We start from the raw sequence: 18,659 nt of genomic DNA, 5'->3' as shown, positions 1-18,659 counted from the left end.
CCAAAACCGATAATCCGCCATTCACCTCACATCCACTTCACACCCTCTTCACACCGCCACCAGGCAAGAGGAGGTGAGAAAGGGAGATGGCTTTCAACTTCTTTCTCACTTGTTTTGGTAACAGATCCCTGCATTTACAACAGAGTTAAACACTGCAAACACCTTTTTTTAAAAGGCTAAATCGCTGTTGCCATCTGTATGTTAGCAGTTTTTACAGTTTCCTAATATCTGGGAGTTCAAAATACCTGTGAATAAAATGCGTCTTGGCAGCCTCTCCTTGACCCCTTGTCAACCAATCTAAAACTCTTACAACCAAAATCCTTCTTAATTAATTTGCTATCTCACAAGTTTTCCTTATTTGAATGCGAGGCCTGTTTTTTTTGTTTGTTTTTGGTTTTTTGTGCATGGTTTTGTCTATTTTTTTATGGTGGGATTCAAAATTTTTACAGATTTTAATTTTACTTGAGTTAATTGCTAGATTGCATTTTAATTGAAAACTGTATATGAAAAAATAAGTAAGATTTTCTATTTAAAAAACCTGTTTTGCTGTTTTAAATTATTTTAAAAAATGGATGTGTAAGATCAACAATAAGGAAATTCATAGGGTTTTTTTTCCCCTGTTTTTGCATAGGGAGGGTATTTTTTGGCTTGAATAGTTTGCTGACAGGCTAACTCCTTTTTGCACAACTTGCACACAACAATATTCTTTTCCAGCAGCCCATCAGATCTTTTTTTTTTTTTTTAAATCAAAAATTAAAACTCAGTGGGCCAAGAGCAGAGTTACATGCTCTAAAACTAAAACTAAAGTTTTGTACACAAAACATATAACATTTTTAACTCATCTGCAATAACCTCTCATGCACCACCTGTTTCTCTAGACAAATTAGTGGTTTGGATTTCTTACAGAACTTTGTTTAAAACCCAAAGCATTTAAAAAAAACAATAGAAGCCAAATCTGTGCCATTTCTATCTATAGATTGTGATATGAAGTATTCTAAATTTCTTACAAATTAATTGCCTGAAATGTTTCTGCTAAATGAGGTTGTGAGCCTTTTTTGAGGGGGTTTTTTCTAGCTGGAAGGCTGCATGCAGTGAGACATAAATATCTTACATTTTTTCATTTAGTTGAAGCACATTGGAACCTCATTGAAGTCATTGTTATTTGACATTTACTTGTTTATTGTGCTGTTAAAAGCAATCATTTCATTCCCATCACCACCAAGAAAAGTTTCAGGCTCCATTTTTTATTTTTTTATTTTTTTTTTTTACTTTAAGCCCTATGATCAGAAAACTTCTCCTTGAACATTTCAGCATGCATGCTAGAGTACAAATGACTGAAGGATTTGCAGGAAACCTAACAATTAATTAATGAATATCAAGAGAATATTCGAACAGAACTTTCAGTGTTTCTCTGCTGGGCACCCAGCCGAAGCCAGCCGATATGCATCATCATCATCAGCCATTAAAGTTGGGACGAGACATTCGAAATGCTGCCAATTGTGCCAGTCTGAAAACTGAAATCTAGCCACCAGCTTCGACATTATTTGGATAAATCTATGGTCAGCTGTGTTTTAATACTTTGTGAATCTGTCCTTTGTTGTCAGTTGTACTATTGGCCTTTATTTTGTGTGTGTGTGTGTGTGTTTCGTTTGTGCCGTCACGGTTTGCTTATGTACTTCAGTGAAAAACCACAGCCACCACCACTCAGGTACCCAGACCTGCTTCACTCTATCATGTAAATGCTCCAAGGTGGCAGGAGCGAATAGATCAGAGAGGTATTAGCTCAGAACACAATGGGCTATTTAACAGTCTGACTTGAATGGACAGCCTGACATGTGCCATGATTTAGCAGACATTAAAACATCTTAATAAATTAGAGCAGGCCTGAGGGGTTTTGTGGGGAAAGGGCATTCGACTAATAGCACTAATGACACCCGCACAAGACTAATATATCAGGATTTAGGGAGGACTAAATCAGGACGGTTCTATCAAAATGACACCAGAAAAGGTGTGAGCATGAGACAAAAGACAAAGCGTGTGAGCGGGGACTGTGTGTGTGTTATCACCTTAGCTTATGGAGTCGGAGACGAGTGATTTCAAGAGGACCATTGTGGTGTTTAAATCTAAATTCTTCTCCCTCTAACAATGCTTGTGGGCACAGAGTAAGTGAAGCATCACGGACATTCACATAGAATAATACAAGGTCAGCGTCGGGGGCGCGCAATGGATTTGACCCAGTCAGGAGCTGACAGGTCTGCTTTTCTATTAAATGATCACAGATTACCAGAGCAAGGTGACTAGAGGGAAAATCCACAGAATACAGCCGATGTTGGGTGAATTTTTCTGATTAAACCTTGTTTTTGTTCCCTGCAAATATGTGTAAATGACTCAAACTCCTTTGAAGTCTAAGTCTGGTTAGATTTATTTTTTTTTTTTCTGTGGCTTTCTGTGTATGAAAACCGATGTGTTTTTTTTATTATTATTTTTTTTTTACCACTGTGTTTTTATTAAATGAACATACATGCTTACATGGGTAACAAATGCTTTCGGCCGTTATTTTGATCAAACAGATTTGAAAAAAGGCAACCTTTATGTCTTTGGTACATGGAAGCTTTGCCAGCCTCTTTGTTTTGTAATGTATTGGTAAAGTAGACATGATTTGATTTAATTTGGATGTTTTCCTTCTAAATGTTTGATATGGTTCCTAATCGTTCCTGTTTTCTTTTTGTTTCTTCCAAAATCTCTGCACAAAGGCCAAGTGTTGTTTGAAGATAATTAAGAGCTGTTGTTTTCCAGTATGACAGCTCGTCTCCATTAACTACGTACAGCATCCTCCACAATTGTCAGTAGATGGGTAGGGGAAAAAAAGTCCAAAATAAGTTCATCTTTTATTGCACTCACATAATCTCATATTAAGATATACTTGTGTCCTCATCCGGCCTTGTTTGTCACAGACTGAGGTGTTTAAAATTGTTTGCTTCCTGGAAGCAAATGTGCCCATATTTGCATTTAGATGCATCTTAAATTGGGAGAAAAAATTTGCTTTTTTCATTGACTTTTCTTCTTTTGGTTTCATTCAGTTTAAATTGCTTTTTTTTTAGGTTTTGATGCACTTACCATTGTCAGATTACTATTTCTGTCTTGTAGTTATAGCTAAGGATTTATCATCACACTGCCTCAAAGCTTAATTTCTTGGTCAGAAGGAGGAATTGAAGAAATTAATCACCTGACATTCAACCATTCTCACAATGCAGCAAAAATATTTCTTATTTATGTTTGCTTAGAAAATTGAAATCAAAACCTTCTTGTTACCTTACATAGTGGCACCTTGTTAAGATAGCGTGTCTTTAATAATTAGAATCATTGTAAACGTTAGAAAGCATTGGAAAGTAGTTTAATTTGGGATGCAATAATTTTGTAAGGGACAGCAAACAATAAGCTTTTACCTCCACCCATTTCTTTTCTAGCAGCGCATTGGTTTAATAGCTCGTTTTCTCGTGTTTATTCTTTTAACTTACGTTTGATGTTTAGAGAAGTGTAGGATATTTTACAGTACCTTAAACTACCTTAAGATATTTGTTCTAATTCACAGATGTCGTAAATAATAAAATATCTTACATTTATCCCGCAGAAACTTGCAGAAAGACTGCATTAAAAAAAATGTTTTGGTTATGTTTATATTGCAGGTATTTTTAGAGGTGCCTGTAATAAAACAAATAATTATTTAGAAATGTAGTTTTTTTTTTCTGAGAAAAAAACATACTCAAAGTCTGAAGTCATAATAGACCTCTCAATTGTAACAAAGGATGAATTTATTTAAGGCTTTTTTTTTCATGCTTTTAGGACACGACAATGAGTTGATTTTGGTGTGTTATTTCGAATTGTTTTACTCACTCAAAGCTCAAATTTGAAAAATACATGACTTCCACCTTGCACCAGCTGCTGTCTCAGTCCTTTGGTGCACTGCTCCAAAATGTTGCAAGGTGGTCAAACTGATGAAACAGACCACAAATATAGAACTTTTTGTGTTTTTATAAAGTTTTTCCCTTTTTTTTTTTTTGGCAATCATTAAACTTGATTGTAAAACAGCATAAGATACTTTAAATTTGTAATTTGTAAAAAAAAAATATGGTAAACCCAACGACTACGATTGGAGCTCTGGGTAACAACGCTTGGCCTTTTCTTATTTGTGACTCCTCTGTATTTTTATGTCCCGGTGATCTCTGTGAGATCCTTAGACTTTTTCACATTGAAAAGTGAACAGTTGATCTTGATATGCGGAAGATGTGCATGTATGATAATGTTTGGTGCATTCGTGTTTTCTAAACGAGGGACTTAATAAAAGCAGTTCACTGAGGATTTTCCTTGTGGATTTTTCTGCTCTTCTATGATTATTCTGTGTGGGATGGGGTCATTTTTAGCATCAGCAGTTTTACTGTCTTTTACTGCAGGAGGAATTTGAGTAGAGCCTCGGGGTGCCATGGCACCTATAAAATGGATGATGTTATGAAAAAGCTAATAAATGGGGGTAAAAGGCTGCAGTAATGTCCTCTCCACTAGATAAGGAAAACAGTCCATAAAAGTTTTCGCTCGAAACATTAAGTGTATTGTTGCACATCATTATTAGGATCATTGTCAAAGAAATTTGAGTGTAATTCCACATCCAGTATTTTGCAAGAACACGCCGTCTAAACCTTAAAGTGTCAAGCTTTTGGCCTCGCACAACTCTGTCTCTTTCACTAGATCTGGTTTATTTGTGAATTCGTCAACTTCAGAGAGTTTCCACCGAAACAACAGAATGACACGGAAAGCTGCTGCGAGGTATTGATCGAACCCGTGTTGCAGAGATGCTTTTAAGATAATAAGAAAGAGAGGACCTTGTGAAGAGATCGATCCGAATGGGAAGTGAAGAAAAGAGAGGTTTCTCCCCACAGATCATTTATAATGAGCTGGTGTGTCAATACTTTGGCTCTTCACATGCTATCGACCCGCTGGACCACTACACTGGGCTCTGCCTGGTTGATGTTTACACAAAGAGAGATGAAAGATTTACAATGAGTATTTTCACGTTGTAGCGCAACACCGCGAAACGCTTTAGATTCATATATGGTAGGGACATATTTCATATAGAGATGCTTGTGAATGCATAATTGGTGCATATTGGTCTCCCACTGCAGCAACTGCTGCCCCGTGGTTACCACAGATTGAAAATGTCCACACTGCCCCCTAATGGTGGTAGCGCACTGGTGCATCGTTCTCTGCCAAGGTGGAGGAGATGAGGCAATACAGAGAAGATGTTGCTGTGTCTGCAGTGTCGCTGCATTGGATGGATGCACTGCTGACGAGCGCCTGCTCCTGCAGGATTTGTAGCCAGAAGCAATTAAGATTCTGAACAGAATTTAGTCCACATTGCAAAGGGCATCTGAAGATACTCTAAATCTGAACCGTCACATAATGGTGGTTTTCTTGTTTGGGGTGTTTTTTAAAATTGCACGAGTACCTCAGCAAATATTTATTGTGGCACACCTTCAGTTAAGCCCACCAGCCACCACTGCACCCCTGGCTCACTGTTAAGAATGATCATTCTTATTCTTTCTCAGTTTCTTTTTTTTATTATTATTTATTTATTCCATAATATACCCGCCTTTAATTTCGTGTTCACCAGTAACTGTGGAAACATTCTGTTACTCACTTTATTAACAAACTGTAAACATGTGCATCAAAAGTTTCCCTAGCTCAGATGAAATGAAGAAGAAATGATTAAATTAGCTGTGACTCATCACCCTGTACCTTTCTGACTATGAGGTTTCCCTTATTATGTGAACTACTGGTGTGCTTGTTGCAGGACATTGTGTTAATCTATTTTAGCTTAAATTTAAATAAAAGTACTTGTGACTAAAACTCTACAATGCTATTTGTTGAATTTAAACTACGATGTAGATTAACAAGTCAGATGTTAAGCTTTATTACACAGACACGGGAAAAAAAATAACTTTGACACATATACAATATGGATACAACTGAGTGATTTTTTTTTATTTTTAATTATGTTATATTTTTTAATTATATAGGGCCTCGACTCGATATCGAACAGGGTGACTTTGCATTTAGTTCCTCCACAGACAGAGGGCGCTGTAGTTCCTCTACCGGTCTTCAGCTCGTCTCCGAAGAAAACACTCAGGAAAGGGGCTGCTTCCTGTGGCACGCATGTACACAGCACTGTTTAAATGATGAAAACCTCCAAGAAGGAATCCACCAACAGTGGCTCCCGGGATGATAATCCAGACGCCAACAGAGCAGAGGAAAGTGAGCTTTGTCCTGGCTTTCAAGACGTAGACGCCTTCGTTAAAGTGAGTCTGAACCAGAAATGTTTTCTCCTGGGAAAGAGGACAACGTGGATGAGCCCGTGTTAGCTCAGCTATGCGCTGCTGCTAGTCTGCTCGCCTTTTAAGAAAATCTTTATCACATGACAAACCATCTAAATGTGACTTAATCACATTACCCCAGTGGTGCTTGACCTGAGTTTGGTGTAGCTGATACTTCGTTAGTCAAACCTCTTGTTAAATATCTCTTTGCAGTGTGAGGTTACTTACAAAGGTTACAGGTTAAATGTTCAGGTCAAAGGTGGAACTTACAGTCAACCAAAAAGTTTGTTAGTTAATGTCTTTAAGTAGCTACGTAACAGGAAAAAAATAAAAATATTGCATAGTTATCTCAGAACTTGCCGGTTTCATTTTAAAACTCTGTGCCTTTGCTATTCCCCCCTCCCACCCCAGCAAGATTAACTTGGTAGAGATTAAAATGTATCTTTAAGCTTCTTCAAGTTAAAGCACCTATTTTTTTTAAAAAAATACTTTGGCAGTAAACATTTGTAGCAGACTAGTAAAAAGATTTTTGCTGCAAACTTATGTCAAAGCTGGTATTAAAATAATAGATATAAAAAAAGTAGTTGTTATCATGGTCCAGAAACTGCCATAAGCTAACATTTTCTTCCAGCTGTCTTTGGATAAAAAAAAAATCATTTCGAACATTTTCTTAATCGCCACTTTGATTATATCACAAATGTCCTTTAAGATGAGTTTCTCCTCTTCTCTCCAGTATGGTTTGGGGGCTGTGTTATCAGCCACTAAAGCCTCAGCTGGCTTGCCTCAAGCAGGAGATGAATATGATTTCTACCGGAGCTTTCCAGGCTTCCAGGAGTTCTGTGAGAGTCAAGGAGACAAGCTTCTGCACTGGTAAGTGTTTAGTTAAGATTCCTTCAAGCTCCTTTCTATAGGACAACCCCTTTTCTTTAATTTATTAAGCTACATGTAAGTTATGCTATTGTTATTCTATGATTACTTTTGCCAGAGCCTCCACATACTGTCCTCCATTATTATTTTTTTCCTAGCTTACATTCATATTTTCCTCAACTTGAATGAACTTGTATGATTGGACTTGTTTTTTGAAACTTTATGTCAAATCATACACCTCTCTGTATAAAAACCAGCCTGGATAACATGAGCTATTTATCATTGTGTCTTTGTGTTTAGCATGAGTCAGATAATGCAGCATCATGGCTGCAGGTCTCACATAAGAGACAGGAACAAGCTCACCGGGCTGGAGGAGAGGTTTGACTTGGTTGTGGACTCAAACGATGTTATTCTTGAAAGAGCGGTAAGAGATTCATCTAGGGAACTGTTTTTTAATTAAAACTCGAGACATTTTTATTTTTTTGCAAACCAACCGAGCTCCACTACACAACTTTCAGGGGATTCTCCTCGACGAAGCCGACGGGGTAAACAGGACCCAGAATCCCGTTATGCCTGCCGGGTTTCAGCCTCCAAAAATTGTTGTGTCCAGCTGGAATCGCAAGGTGAGATAACCGACCCGTCAGCTTCTCTTGCCGCCGTTTCAGCGACGGTTTTGACCCAAATCTAGCATTCTGTGTCCCAATCCAAACATCTAATCCAGGGGAGTCGAACTACAGTTCCCCATCAGAGGTGTCTTCTAACGCCTAGACATACTCCCAAGTCCAATTCGCTTGAGTCAAATAGCTGAATTACAATAATGTTGACTTTGGTGCCCAACACCTTTTTTTTTTTGTTGTCGTTTTATTTTCCCAGGGTTCCAGCTCTGGCAGCCGATCGGAGACGTTCCGACTCCTTCACGCCAAGAACGTTGCGAGGCCCCAACTGAAATTTAAGGAGAAAGTTGACAACAGCAATACGCCTTTCGTCCCCAAGATCTTCATCAAGCCGAATGCGCTGAAGCCACTTCCGTCATGTATGCCGAGCCTTTTTACCTTCGTAAGCGTCGTTTTTACCCTCCCGACATTTTCTGACCGGCTGACTTTTCTCCAACTGCAGATTTCTCAAACAAGCAAATACGCAAAGAGAGGCCAGAGGACCTCGACGTCCCGGCTGCCCTGGCCGACTTTATCCACCAGCAGAGAACTCAGGAACACGTAGAAGACATGTAAGGCTCGTGCCGTTGTGTAACGTGAACGTTGTTGTGCTCTGTCTCTTTGCTAAAGTAACGGTTTGGCTTCATGTAGGTTTGCACATCCATACCAGTATGAACTGGACCATCTCACCATACCAGAAAAGTTGCTGTCCAAGCCGGAGCCTCAGGTAACGCGGTCAGATGTAGTCGTCATGTAACATAACACTAATAACCCATCTTTTTAAAAAAATGTATTATTTAATCAATTGCAACTACTGTTTTTTTCATTATTTGGTATAGCACAGTTACTTCTTGGCTTAAAAGTGGATTTAGCTGCATATTTTCGCTGACGACTCTGACGTTTCATCTACTTTTGTGTCGCAGATGTACAAGCCGATGGCCGAGACGAAGCTTTCCTTTATCGACTCACTGGAGGAGCTGGTCGCTCTGAATGGGAAGCTGTGCCAATTGCCTGAATTTGCAGTGGATCTCGAGGTATGAAGATTATTTTTCATTCAAATCGAAATAAAAGGAACAGAACTCGAACCACAGAACGCTACGTTATTAGGTCTTATGTGATTAATGCCTTTAGAGTTTTTGTTTTGTTTTGTTTTTTGAACATTTCATTGTTTTGTTCTCCCCGGCAGCACCATTCCTACCGGAGCTTCCTTGGCATCACCTGCCTGATGCAGATCTCCACCAGAGAGGAGGACTTCATCATCGACACTCTGGAGCTCCGCGGCGAAATGCACATCCTGAACGAGGCGTTCACTGACCCGACTATCGTAAAAGTAAAGAAACGACTCCACGAATGAGTTCTGCTGCATGCTGCCTGACAGTATAAAAATACACGACAAAGTCGGTTTAGTTACAGCAGCTTCTTAACTCTTTAAGGTTTTGTTTCTTGGTAGTTTATAGAGAATTTATCATAGAGACTCGTATACTGCATCAGCGCATAGTTGAGAAATTGCACTGACCCCTTCTGATCTGCCTGTTTGTAGCTGCGGGATTTAATATTTTATTTGAAAGAAGGATTAGCATAAAGCTTGAGCACTTATTTACATTTTTATATATTTTTTTCTCTCTTTGGTTAAGTCCAGATGTAGTTTTCTGCGTTTACCTCCTGGCGTTTTGTGTTCTTATCGTTGTGTTTCTGAACCGCATTATTTTATTAGACGCTGACGGCTCTCTTGGAGGAACGCTTTGAAATATTTTTGCCATGTTTTATGCCAGGACAGCTCAACAATCTGAGCAAACTGGCCTTTTCCCAGACGGAGTCTCTTGTTGCTGTGAGAAATCACTTTGACTAATAATGTTTGAAATATTAAAACCAAAGTGAAACAGATCATCTTTCTAATCTTCCCAAGCTGAAAGAGCAGTCAGAAGTTGTAATCGACATCATTTTAAATATAAAGCTCCGACTTTGTGTGATGCTCTCTCTGTGAGAGCAGTCCTATTCAGACAAGTTTGATGAAGTTGGCAGATGTCTTGTGATGTGTGGGAGCCAACATGATTCACACTCAGCGGGGGACACCTTTGGAAGCAGTGTGCTGCGTGGGCTCATACTGCCGGCTGAATCGCCAAAAAGGATCCAAATGGAAAATTCATCATGTAGTTTTTTTGTTTTTAAACCATTCAAAATGTCCCTTTTTTTTTTTTTTCCCCCCCCCCCCACAGGTTTTTCACGGTGCTGATTCTGACATCGAGTGGCTTCAGAGGGACTTTGGCTTGTACGTTGTCAACCTTTTTGACACCCATCAGGCGAGTCGAGCCCTGAACCTGGCCAGACATTCTCTGGACCATTTACTGAAAAACTTCTGCAACGTGAACTCGGACAAACGCTACCAGCTGGCTGACTGGAGGATTCGGTGGGTTGACAGCTGGAACCAATTATCTATTTAAAGTTTTGTTTGTCTTTTTTCAAACCTAAGACATTATTACATTTTGTTCTTTTTAACTTACAATTATTGTTCCTTGCAAAAGTATTCACTCCCCAAATTCTGCCACTTACACCAGCAGACATCAGTGTAATTTACTGGGATTATTTCTATGTGATACACAAACAGAAAGTGATGATGATGATTTGAAGTTCTGTAAAGTGTGGCAGGCATTTGTGTTTTTTTCCTTTTTCTCTCCTGCCTTTAAATAAAATTCAGCGCAGATAATCATGAAGTGTTAGTTGAGCTCTACAGAAAACTGACCTTTAATGAATAGTGACAGGAAGTAATTTATTATCTGAAGAAAACCATCGGAAGTCCAGTTTTAAAATCTATGCAGGTTTAGAAAATGAAGCAACTCAGTGGGACTGAATACAAATCAGATTTTCACTTCGATAGAAAGTCTAAAATCCTGATACGTTTGCGGCCGACGCACGAACGAGTGTGAACACCGTTGCAACGCTCTGCATTTCAAGTTGGGAGTTTTTACGCTTTTCTTTTCTAACATTACTTAAAAAAAAAAAAAGACATGGGGAGCATTTAAACGTGCGTTGTGTTGCAGCCCCTTGCCAGAAGAGATGATCGAATATGCTCGAGCCGACACGCACTATCTCCTCTACATCTACGACTGCATGAGGGCGCAGCTGCTGGAGTCGAACCACGGCCAGCCGGGCCTGTTGCAGTGCGTCTGGAACAAAAGCAAAGACGTCTCGCTGAAGGTTTGCCTCGCGTCTCGCCTCGGTTTAATCACTTAGATGTTTTCCTGCGATTCAAACTGGTGCATTTGCATCCAAGTGTCACCGGCTTGTGATGCGTGTCGAGTATATAGTTGTTTAATAACTCAGTGGAGGTGTGGCAGCGCAGACGACTTAATTGGTCTTTTCATTAGCATTTTTAAATGTAAATTACAAACAACTCTCTCCTTTTATTTTTAAGCAATTTCTTTAATGCCGTGCCGTAATGTCCTTCGTTACCTCCCGTCACGTTTCGCCGTGCCGACCTCCTCTCCCTCTCCCGACAGAAATACGTGAAGCCGATCTTCACCGAGGAGTCGTATTTAGAGCTGCAGAGGAAGCAGAAAAGGTCTTTTAACACCCAGCAGCTCACCACATTCAGGCTGCTGTACGCCTGGAGAGACAAGCTGGCCAGGCAGGAAGATGAAAGCACCGGGTAGGCTGTGTGAATTCACTTGACCCTGCTGTTCTAGAAATGTCCCGGATCCATTTTTATATGTGAATCTACTTATTCGAGCCCATTTGCTATGACTTTTTTTTGTTTGTTTGTTTGTCATGTTTTCATGGCCGCTCGTTTACTTTCAGATACGTCCTCCCCACTCATATGATGATCAAAATATCCGAAGAGCTGCCCAAGTAAGACCCATCCCATGGGTGTATTTCTCCTTTTTATTCAGATGAGGGATTTTTTTTATTCTTTATTTTTTTTGTCATTTAAACTCCTCAGAGAGCCGCAGGGCATCATCGCCTGCTGTAACCCCGTCCCGCCGCTGGTGAGGCAGCAGGTCAACGAGCTCCACCTGTTGGTGCAGCAAGGCAGGGAAATGCCGCTCCTGAAGGTGAGGAGAGATTTGACGGCGGCGCGGTTTGAGCCAGCCGGCCCACTTCCACATTTAACTTTGGAATTATTCCGCTTTATTCTCGCAGGCTGAGATGGCAGCTCAGAAGAAGAAAGGACTCACAACCATCAAAAAGGTTGGCCGGAGACGTTTTGGTAGATGGTAACCGGTTTGGTGTTGGTTGGGTTAATAAATGATTTTTTTTGTATCCAGGCAGAAGTGCCGTTGTTTGGTCCACATGATACGTCCAGGGGGTCTGAGAGCGGCCACCCTCAGCTCGTTGCTGACGGTAAGCTTGGTGGTTGCACTTTAAAAAAAAAAAAAAGAAGAAGAAATCATAAGGGACTATTGTTTTCATTGAATAATTTGTCAATTTTCAGAAGTCCCAGTGAAACAAGGAGTCCTGTTCTCAGAGGAGGATTACAAAATGGATGTTGATGAGCAGAAAATAAGCTCCTTGTTAGCTCCAGCTAAAATCACCTTGTTTCAGGTAAATGCAACACCTTACAAAAGTGTTTGTACCCGTTAGCATTTATTCTACAAATAAAAAAACATGTGGCATGTGCCTTCTGAGCCAGAAATTTGTAGAACTTAACATTTTGGGGGGGTTGTTTGTTTTGTTTTCTTTGATCAAAGTGCAATACTTTGGGTTTTTCTGTTGGACATAATCAAGATAAAGAGCGTTGCTGTCCATGGTGGTATTATGACAAAATCTAAAAGATTTCAGAGAATGAATAGTTTTAGAAGGGAGTTGAGATTATTCAGCTGCTCTGTTTGTAAACAGCCTTACAGGTTTTTTTTTATTAGAAGTCTTCTTTCTTTCAAAGGAACTGGAAACTCCTGCTGGCCAAAGATCCCTCTCCGTAGCTCAGACGAAAGCCAGGAGTATCATCGAGTCTTTTGAAAATCCTTTCAGAATGGTAAAATAAAAGAAAACATCAGGCCTCTGAATTATTTCTGACTTTCATCACACTGTTTTAATCCTTCTGTTTGTTTGTTTTTTTTCTTCAAAACCTCAGTATCTGCCCTCCAGCGGCGCGCACGTCAACAAAAACGCCAAGTTTGACCCGTCTTCAAAGATATTCGAGGTAATCCGAGCCCCTCTGCTGGGGCTGCCGTGTTTTCCTTTTTATTGAGTTGTTGTTATAGGCCTGCTTTGTTACCCGAACAGATCAGCAAGAGATGGAAACTGCAGAGTGCTGAGCAGCAGCAGAAAGAGATGGAGGTCAAGAAGAAATCAAAAGAAGAAGCAAAGCAAAAAGCAAGGAAACTGTCAGGTAAAACGGGATCTAATTATCTCTGAGGTAACTGCTTTTTTGTGCTGGATTTTTTTTTTAAATTCTTATTTTTTTTCCTTACAGAGGAAAGAACCAAGGCTAAACAGAGCTATCAGGAGTCTCTGCGGAACATCGCCTCCGTTCGCCAGCAAGCTGCAGTAAGCCATTCGCTCTGCTGTCGTTTCCGCTTTCCCTGGTAAAGGTTTGATGAGAAAGTCAAGTTCCATGTTGCCAGCAAGTCTGGCGCCGCATTTTAAGGAGAGCGCCTTAACAGTCAGTTTAACCCCGTGCGGTGGCCTTCATCCCCCCCTCCACCCACACACACACACACACACACACACCTGGCTTTCCAGCACCGTGACTGACAAGCAGGTGAACTACATCTGCCAGCCTGCAGCGGCACCATAGTTGTTACATTTTTTTAATATTTGTGTGTCTGTCACATTACGTGCCTGGGGAAGAGTAAGCGCACAGTGTGGGATTTGCAGTGCCGAAGACATTTTTTTTTTTTTTTTCTCTCATCATGCATTTCTTCCCTACTGAGGAGAAGCGGGAGCTTCTTTCTCCTCTGAAGCCGCCCTGCTGTTAGATCGCTCTCTCTCCGAGGGCATTACATGATACCCGCTGAGTTACTCATAAACAAGCTTTCCTTCATGCTCTGTTTTATCTGCGCTCTTCACTTCGTATAAAAGGTGAGCTCGAATAAAAGGAGGTCACGCCCTTTGATTTCCGCATGTCTTCCTGCCAGCTTTACTGTTTCTCTCCTGCAGGAGGAAAAGCATGCAGGAGGGATGAGTGCCAAAGTTATTCTGTCTGCAATGATGAGAGACAGAGAGAGAGAAAGTATCCCTCCATGCCGGCTTGTTAGCACTGTCTGGTGGCATGGATCATAGTCAGGGATATTGGCAGGAACTCTGCAAAAAGTAACAGTCATCCACCTGCCAAGTGCAGAGAAATATTGGCTGTGATGTTAGCAAATTGTCACTTTCAGATGGCCCTTTGGCAGCAAAGATTTTTTTTTCTCTTTGTCTAATTAGGATTTTTATTTCAAAAGAGATTTTACTTTTTTTTTAATAGCATTGCATTAACATTGACAGATTACATCACCATTATTTGTTCTGTCCTCAGACAGAATTAAAAAGCATGAAGCCGTCATCTAGATATAAACGCATATCGAGCAGTGAAGTTTGCATACAACAATTTTATGACGACTACATAAAGATAACTTTTCAAACATGAAAAGAAATTTGTTAAAATCTATTCATTTTTGGGGGGTTTTGTTTTATATTGTTTGTTTTAAATGGATTAATAGAAAGAGGAAGATAAAGATTTGCCATTTACTTGATGCGATGTTAGCCTTTTGTTTGCCATTTGATGACCTAAACATCCTTTTTGAGTTTTTTTTGTTTTGTTTTTTTTTGTTTTGTATGAATCTCAACTAGATTTGATCATCCTTTGCTTAGGTTGCCAAAACATGGGCTGGATTAATTCTACATTGATTACAGATTCTTACAGATATTTCAGAAATATCCAAACTGTACTTTGTTCTGTTTGTGAACACGGAAAAACATCTTTGGGCATTTTTTTTTTCATAATCCCTGGTTTATTTAAAAAAAAAAATCACCTGGCAAGATGACAATTGAAAATTAGAAAAATATCTTTTTACATGTCCAACAAAGTACCATACTCACAATATTCATCATTTAACTCAAGCGATTGTTAACGTAGACAACGTTGATGTTTTTTTTGGAAAACAAACCAAGTTCTTTTACTCTAATTTCTGACCAATGTTTGTTTTTTTTGTTTTTTTTTTCAGAATTCAAAAGATGGTGGAAGGAAGAAAGCGAGGAGTGGCTGCGAGGATGGAGAGACGACTCCCAAACCGAGTAAGAAGCTGATGAAATCAGCAGAGAAATCCCAGAAGACCGAACCTCCTTCTGAAGAAACCTTCAAACCCTTTGACTACGCTCAGTCAGATCTTAAAGTTTTTGATGGTAGGCTTATTTGATCATGTCTTTTTATTCCTTTGAAAATGCCACATCCTAATTTTAATCCAAATTCCGGTGATGCTCAGTGTGAACAGAGACGGTTTCCTGCTCTGCTTTACAGGCTCCAAAGCCAAGGACAACACGCAGTTTGATCCAAATCGACAAGCCCAGGATTTTAGGAAAAAGGTGCGTTTGTGGTTTGCTTAGCTGCGCAAAAGCCTATTTTACAAAAACTATATATTTTCTTTATGATGCCTAGTAAATTTAACTCTTTTTGTCCAGCAGAAATTTCCTCAAGGACAAAAGAACAACTTATCGTCAGGAAACAGAAGCATGTCGTACATGAAGGGCAAATCAGAAAGGTGAACATTGAGAACAGTAAAGTTTCTTTGTTTCTGCATTTTCAGATATCTCCCATGCTAAATATTCTGTTTAATACCTACAGGGGGTTCCGGCATAACTGGCCCAAGAGATAGACTGTGCATTTTTCCTCATCGTTTTAAATCACCTGGATTACGTGCATTTTACCCTTCTTCTTTTTGTTTTTTTTTTTGTTTTTTTTCCCTTATCGCAAGAGAAGCCCAGTTGTTCAGAACTGATCCATTTTTGAAGGTGTTTTTCCTTCACCTCTGATACTGCCCTGTAAATATGTGGAAGCACACAACTCTTTATTAAAGTTGGCTTTAAAAGAAAACAGTCTGTGTTTTTGAGGTTGCGTGTGAAATTGAATGTTGATTGGTCATTTAAGATTTCAAAAGTCAGGATGTGAAATATGAATGGCTTATTCCTATGGAAGTGAGGGGGAAATATTAAAAATGTCACATTTTCAATGCCTGAAAATGATTTTTATGAATGGATTTATTTTATTTACAAATATTTTTTGACATAGTTGTTTAAATTCTTAAACCTCACTAATCCTCACTGTGGCTCGGAGGCGATGAACCATGACTGCTTTTGCACTTTTAAAATAGGAAATTCTTAGCAGAAGGTAAGTTTTAAAAGAAATTAGATTGTATAGATTTTTTTTTCATATGTATAGCATTCCAGCTAATTAAACATTGATTTAGACCTTTTCCCCCAGGCAAAAGTTGGAACCTTTGATAAAGAAGCCAGAAATAATATAAGTCGCTGACCAGTTCTGGGTTCTACTTAACTGGATATTAGGAAAATGTATTTTCAGTGATATATGTGTTTTTTTTCTCTTAGCTTATCTTGATAATCTAAGCTCAAATTTCTGTGTGAGATGTGGACTGTGACTGAGCACATTGAAAATCTTATTTCATTATCTTGATAGCCATGTCCACAGAAGAGAGGTGGGACACAATAAGATAAACCATATCATTCGCTTCACAAATGGATCATATCTGGGAAATCTGAAACGGCTGACTCAAAAAGCAATTCAAATAGGGATTTTTAAAATGACGTGTTAGACAGGGATTCTGACGAGGGTCGATTCCGGTAACCTCTGAACCTCCGTTACCTTAAACAAATTTGGGTTATAGGGGAAAAAAATAATTATTGAATAAAAATAATTATTGGATAAAGCCGTTCCTCTGATATGTCTGAGAATTAGTTTTTTAATGGATTGTATGGTATGAATTATTTTTATTCTGTTTTGTATTTGGATTTTAAACCTTGTGTTACATTATTTATTCTTGTATATGTCCAACTAAAGACGGACATCATATATTGGCTATACATGTTAAAATGCCCTTACAAAAATTAACCAGTGACTGAAATGGACATTTCAGCAGTGGAACACTACATAATTTTGTATTGACAGTAAATTACAGTGCACATTAAACACAGTGTTTGGTATATCTCTTTTTTTTTTTACATTAGAAGTTTTTTAAATTGTCTATGCACGCATACTAACTGAATATCATCTGTTTATATATTCAATATAAAAGAACTGGCTGTCCTTGCTGAGCCGAGCCAAATTAATCGGATCACAGAATACGGTCGGAAGTCCCGTCACGTGGGGCTCCTTATAGCAGACAGGGCGGCGACCACGGTGCCACGTCAAACAAACTACACACTACCCGGCTTTCACTATTGGTTCTCACAATTCCATGTGTTACGTCAATGCTATCCCATTGGTCGAAATGCAAAGCAGCATGTTTAGGTGTCGGGAAACGGCTTTGTAGTCGTAAATTGCTCACGTTGCTGCTCTTCGACTCGCATTAGTGTTCCTACCTGTGGCTGTGGACAGCTGCAATGGACCGCATTAAGGATGGGTGGTTCACAGAGTCCTGCGCGATGTGGCCCGGGCAGGCGATGAGCCTGGAGGTGGAGGAGGTTCTCTACCACAAAGAGTCCAAATTTCAAGATGTTATGGTTTTCAAGAGGTGAGTGCTTTAGCTCATACATATGTGGCTAATAGCTGTTAGCTCCAGTCAACCAGCACTGATTGAGAAAACCATAGCTCGATCCACTTAGCCGCCAATATATGTTTGAGTTTGCCCACAAATGTATGCATATGAATGATTAAACATGCAGTCTACTATTAGGCAGCCAGCTTTCAAATGGGACTTTACTTGGTTGTAGGTTACAGGTAAAAAAAAAAAAAGCCCCCTTGCCTTATTGCTGTTCTTCCCTTTTTCCAGTAAAACCTATGGAAATGTGTTGGTTCTGGACGGGGTGATCCAGTGCACGGAGAGGGATGAGTTCGCCTATCAAGAAATGATTGCCAACCTTCCCCTGTGCAGCCACCCGGGCCCCAAAAAGGTACCTCCTATTAGCTGCTGTTGTGCAATCGAGGGAACATGAACTCAGCATTCGTACAGGATTTTCCAGCAGTTTCCTCCTGCTTCTGTAGGTGCTGATCATCGGCGGTGGAGACGGTGGAGTGTTGAGGGAAGTGGTGAAGCACCCACTGGTGGAGTCCGCAGTTCTCTGCGAGATAGATGAGGTGGGGACCATCAGCACTGACTTAAACGAGCTCGACTGAACCTTTTCACGTTTTTGTCACGTTCTTATCACAAACTGCAAAGCACCAACATTTAAGTAGATCATAACGGTAAAATGAAAGGGGGGGTTGTGGGGGGGATATAACTAGTTAAGAGAGTGGACAAATGTGTAATGGACCTTACCACAGGGTCCGCGTTTCATTGGCTAATGCCCATTTGACGTCACTGCGCAGCTACCACGTGCTTGACAGTCTCACAAACAAAAGCTAAAGTAGTATACACATGCTAATGTAGATTGTGGACTAGCAGGCCACAATCTACACAATCAAAGTTTTTGCGAGAGAACTCAAATAAGAACGGTTCTCCACTGTCAGTGGAGAATCTGTACAGGCGACGTCAGGTATCCTGATCGTATTTGTGGAAATAAAATTCACAGATTTCCCAAATCTGATACGGAATGCCTAGCTTGGATCAAAGCTTGTGCACGAACGCATTTGCAGCTCAACCGTTGTAAGATCAATAAGAACAAAGGAGTGTGTGCTGGTGTAAGT

At 39.8% G+C, this 18,659-nt stretch overlaps 2 protein-coding genes across 3 annotated transcripts in view; both read left to right on the top strand.

The window, feature by feature from the left end:
• The first annotated feature begins 6,146 nt into the window (after window positions 1–6,146).
• exosc10 (exosome component 10) lies at window positions 6,147–15,893 on the top strand. Of its 2 annotated transcripts, none has more exons than XM_007553329.2 (25): window positions 6,147–6,350; window positions 7,099–7,235; window positions 7,533–7,656; window positions 7,751–7,855; window positions 8,106–8,265; window positions 8,349–8,457; window positions 8,537–8,612; window positions 8,809–8,919; window positions 9,072–9,215; window positions 10,102–10,292; window positions 10,924–11,080; window positions 11,383–11,531; window positions 11,681–11,731; window positions 11,823–11,934; window positions 12,023–12,070; window positions 12,148–12,223; window positions 12,315–12,424; window positions 12,762–12,854; window positions 12,954–13,022; window positions 13,106–13,211; window positions 13,296–13,369; window positions 15,028–15,205; window positions 15,321–15,385; window positions 15,485–15,561; window positions 15,645–15,893. In XM_007553329.2, the coding sequence occupies exons 1-25, from the start codon at window positions 6,228–6,230 to the stop codon at window positions 15,673–15,675; spliced, it is 2,676 nt and encodes an 891-aa protein (XP_007553391.1). In that variant the 5' UTR covers window positions 6,147–6,227; the 3' UTR covers window positions 15,676–15,893. The 2 variants fall into 2 exon arrangements, with proteins under 2 accessions (XP_007553391.1, XP_007553390.1); XM_007553328.2 differs by having other exon boundaries at window positions 15,482–15,561.
• Window positions 15,894–17,290: 1,397 nt separating this feature from the next.
• Window positions 17,291–18,659, top strand: part of srm (spermidine synthase) — a 6,241-nt gene continuing 4,872 nt past the window's right edge. The window contains exons 1-3 of the mRNA XM_007553327.2: window positions 17,291–17,547; window positions 17,806–17,926; window positions 18,018–18,110. Of these exons, the coding sequence (XP_007553389.1) occupies window positions 17,417–17,547; window positions 17,806–17,926; window positions 18,018–18,110 (345 nt within the window). The 5' untranslated portion in view covers window positions 17,291–17,416. The remainder of the gene's footprint in view (window positions 17,548–17,805; window positions 17,927–18,017; window positions 18,111–18,659) is intronic.

This window comes from Poecilia formosa, unplaced genomic scaffold (assembly GCF_000485575.1).
Source record: "Poecilia formosa unplaced genomic scaffold, Poecilia_formosa-5.1.2 Scaffold56, whole genome shotgun sequence".
NCBI classification, from domain to species: Eukaryota; Metazoa; Chordata; class Actinopteri; order Cyprinodontiformes; family Poeciliidae; genus Poecilia; species Poecilia formosa.
The sequence above is the reverse complement of the archived record's forward strand: the minus strand, read 5'-3'. Positions and strand labels throughout refer to the sequence as shown.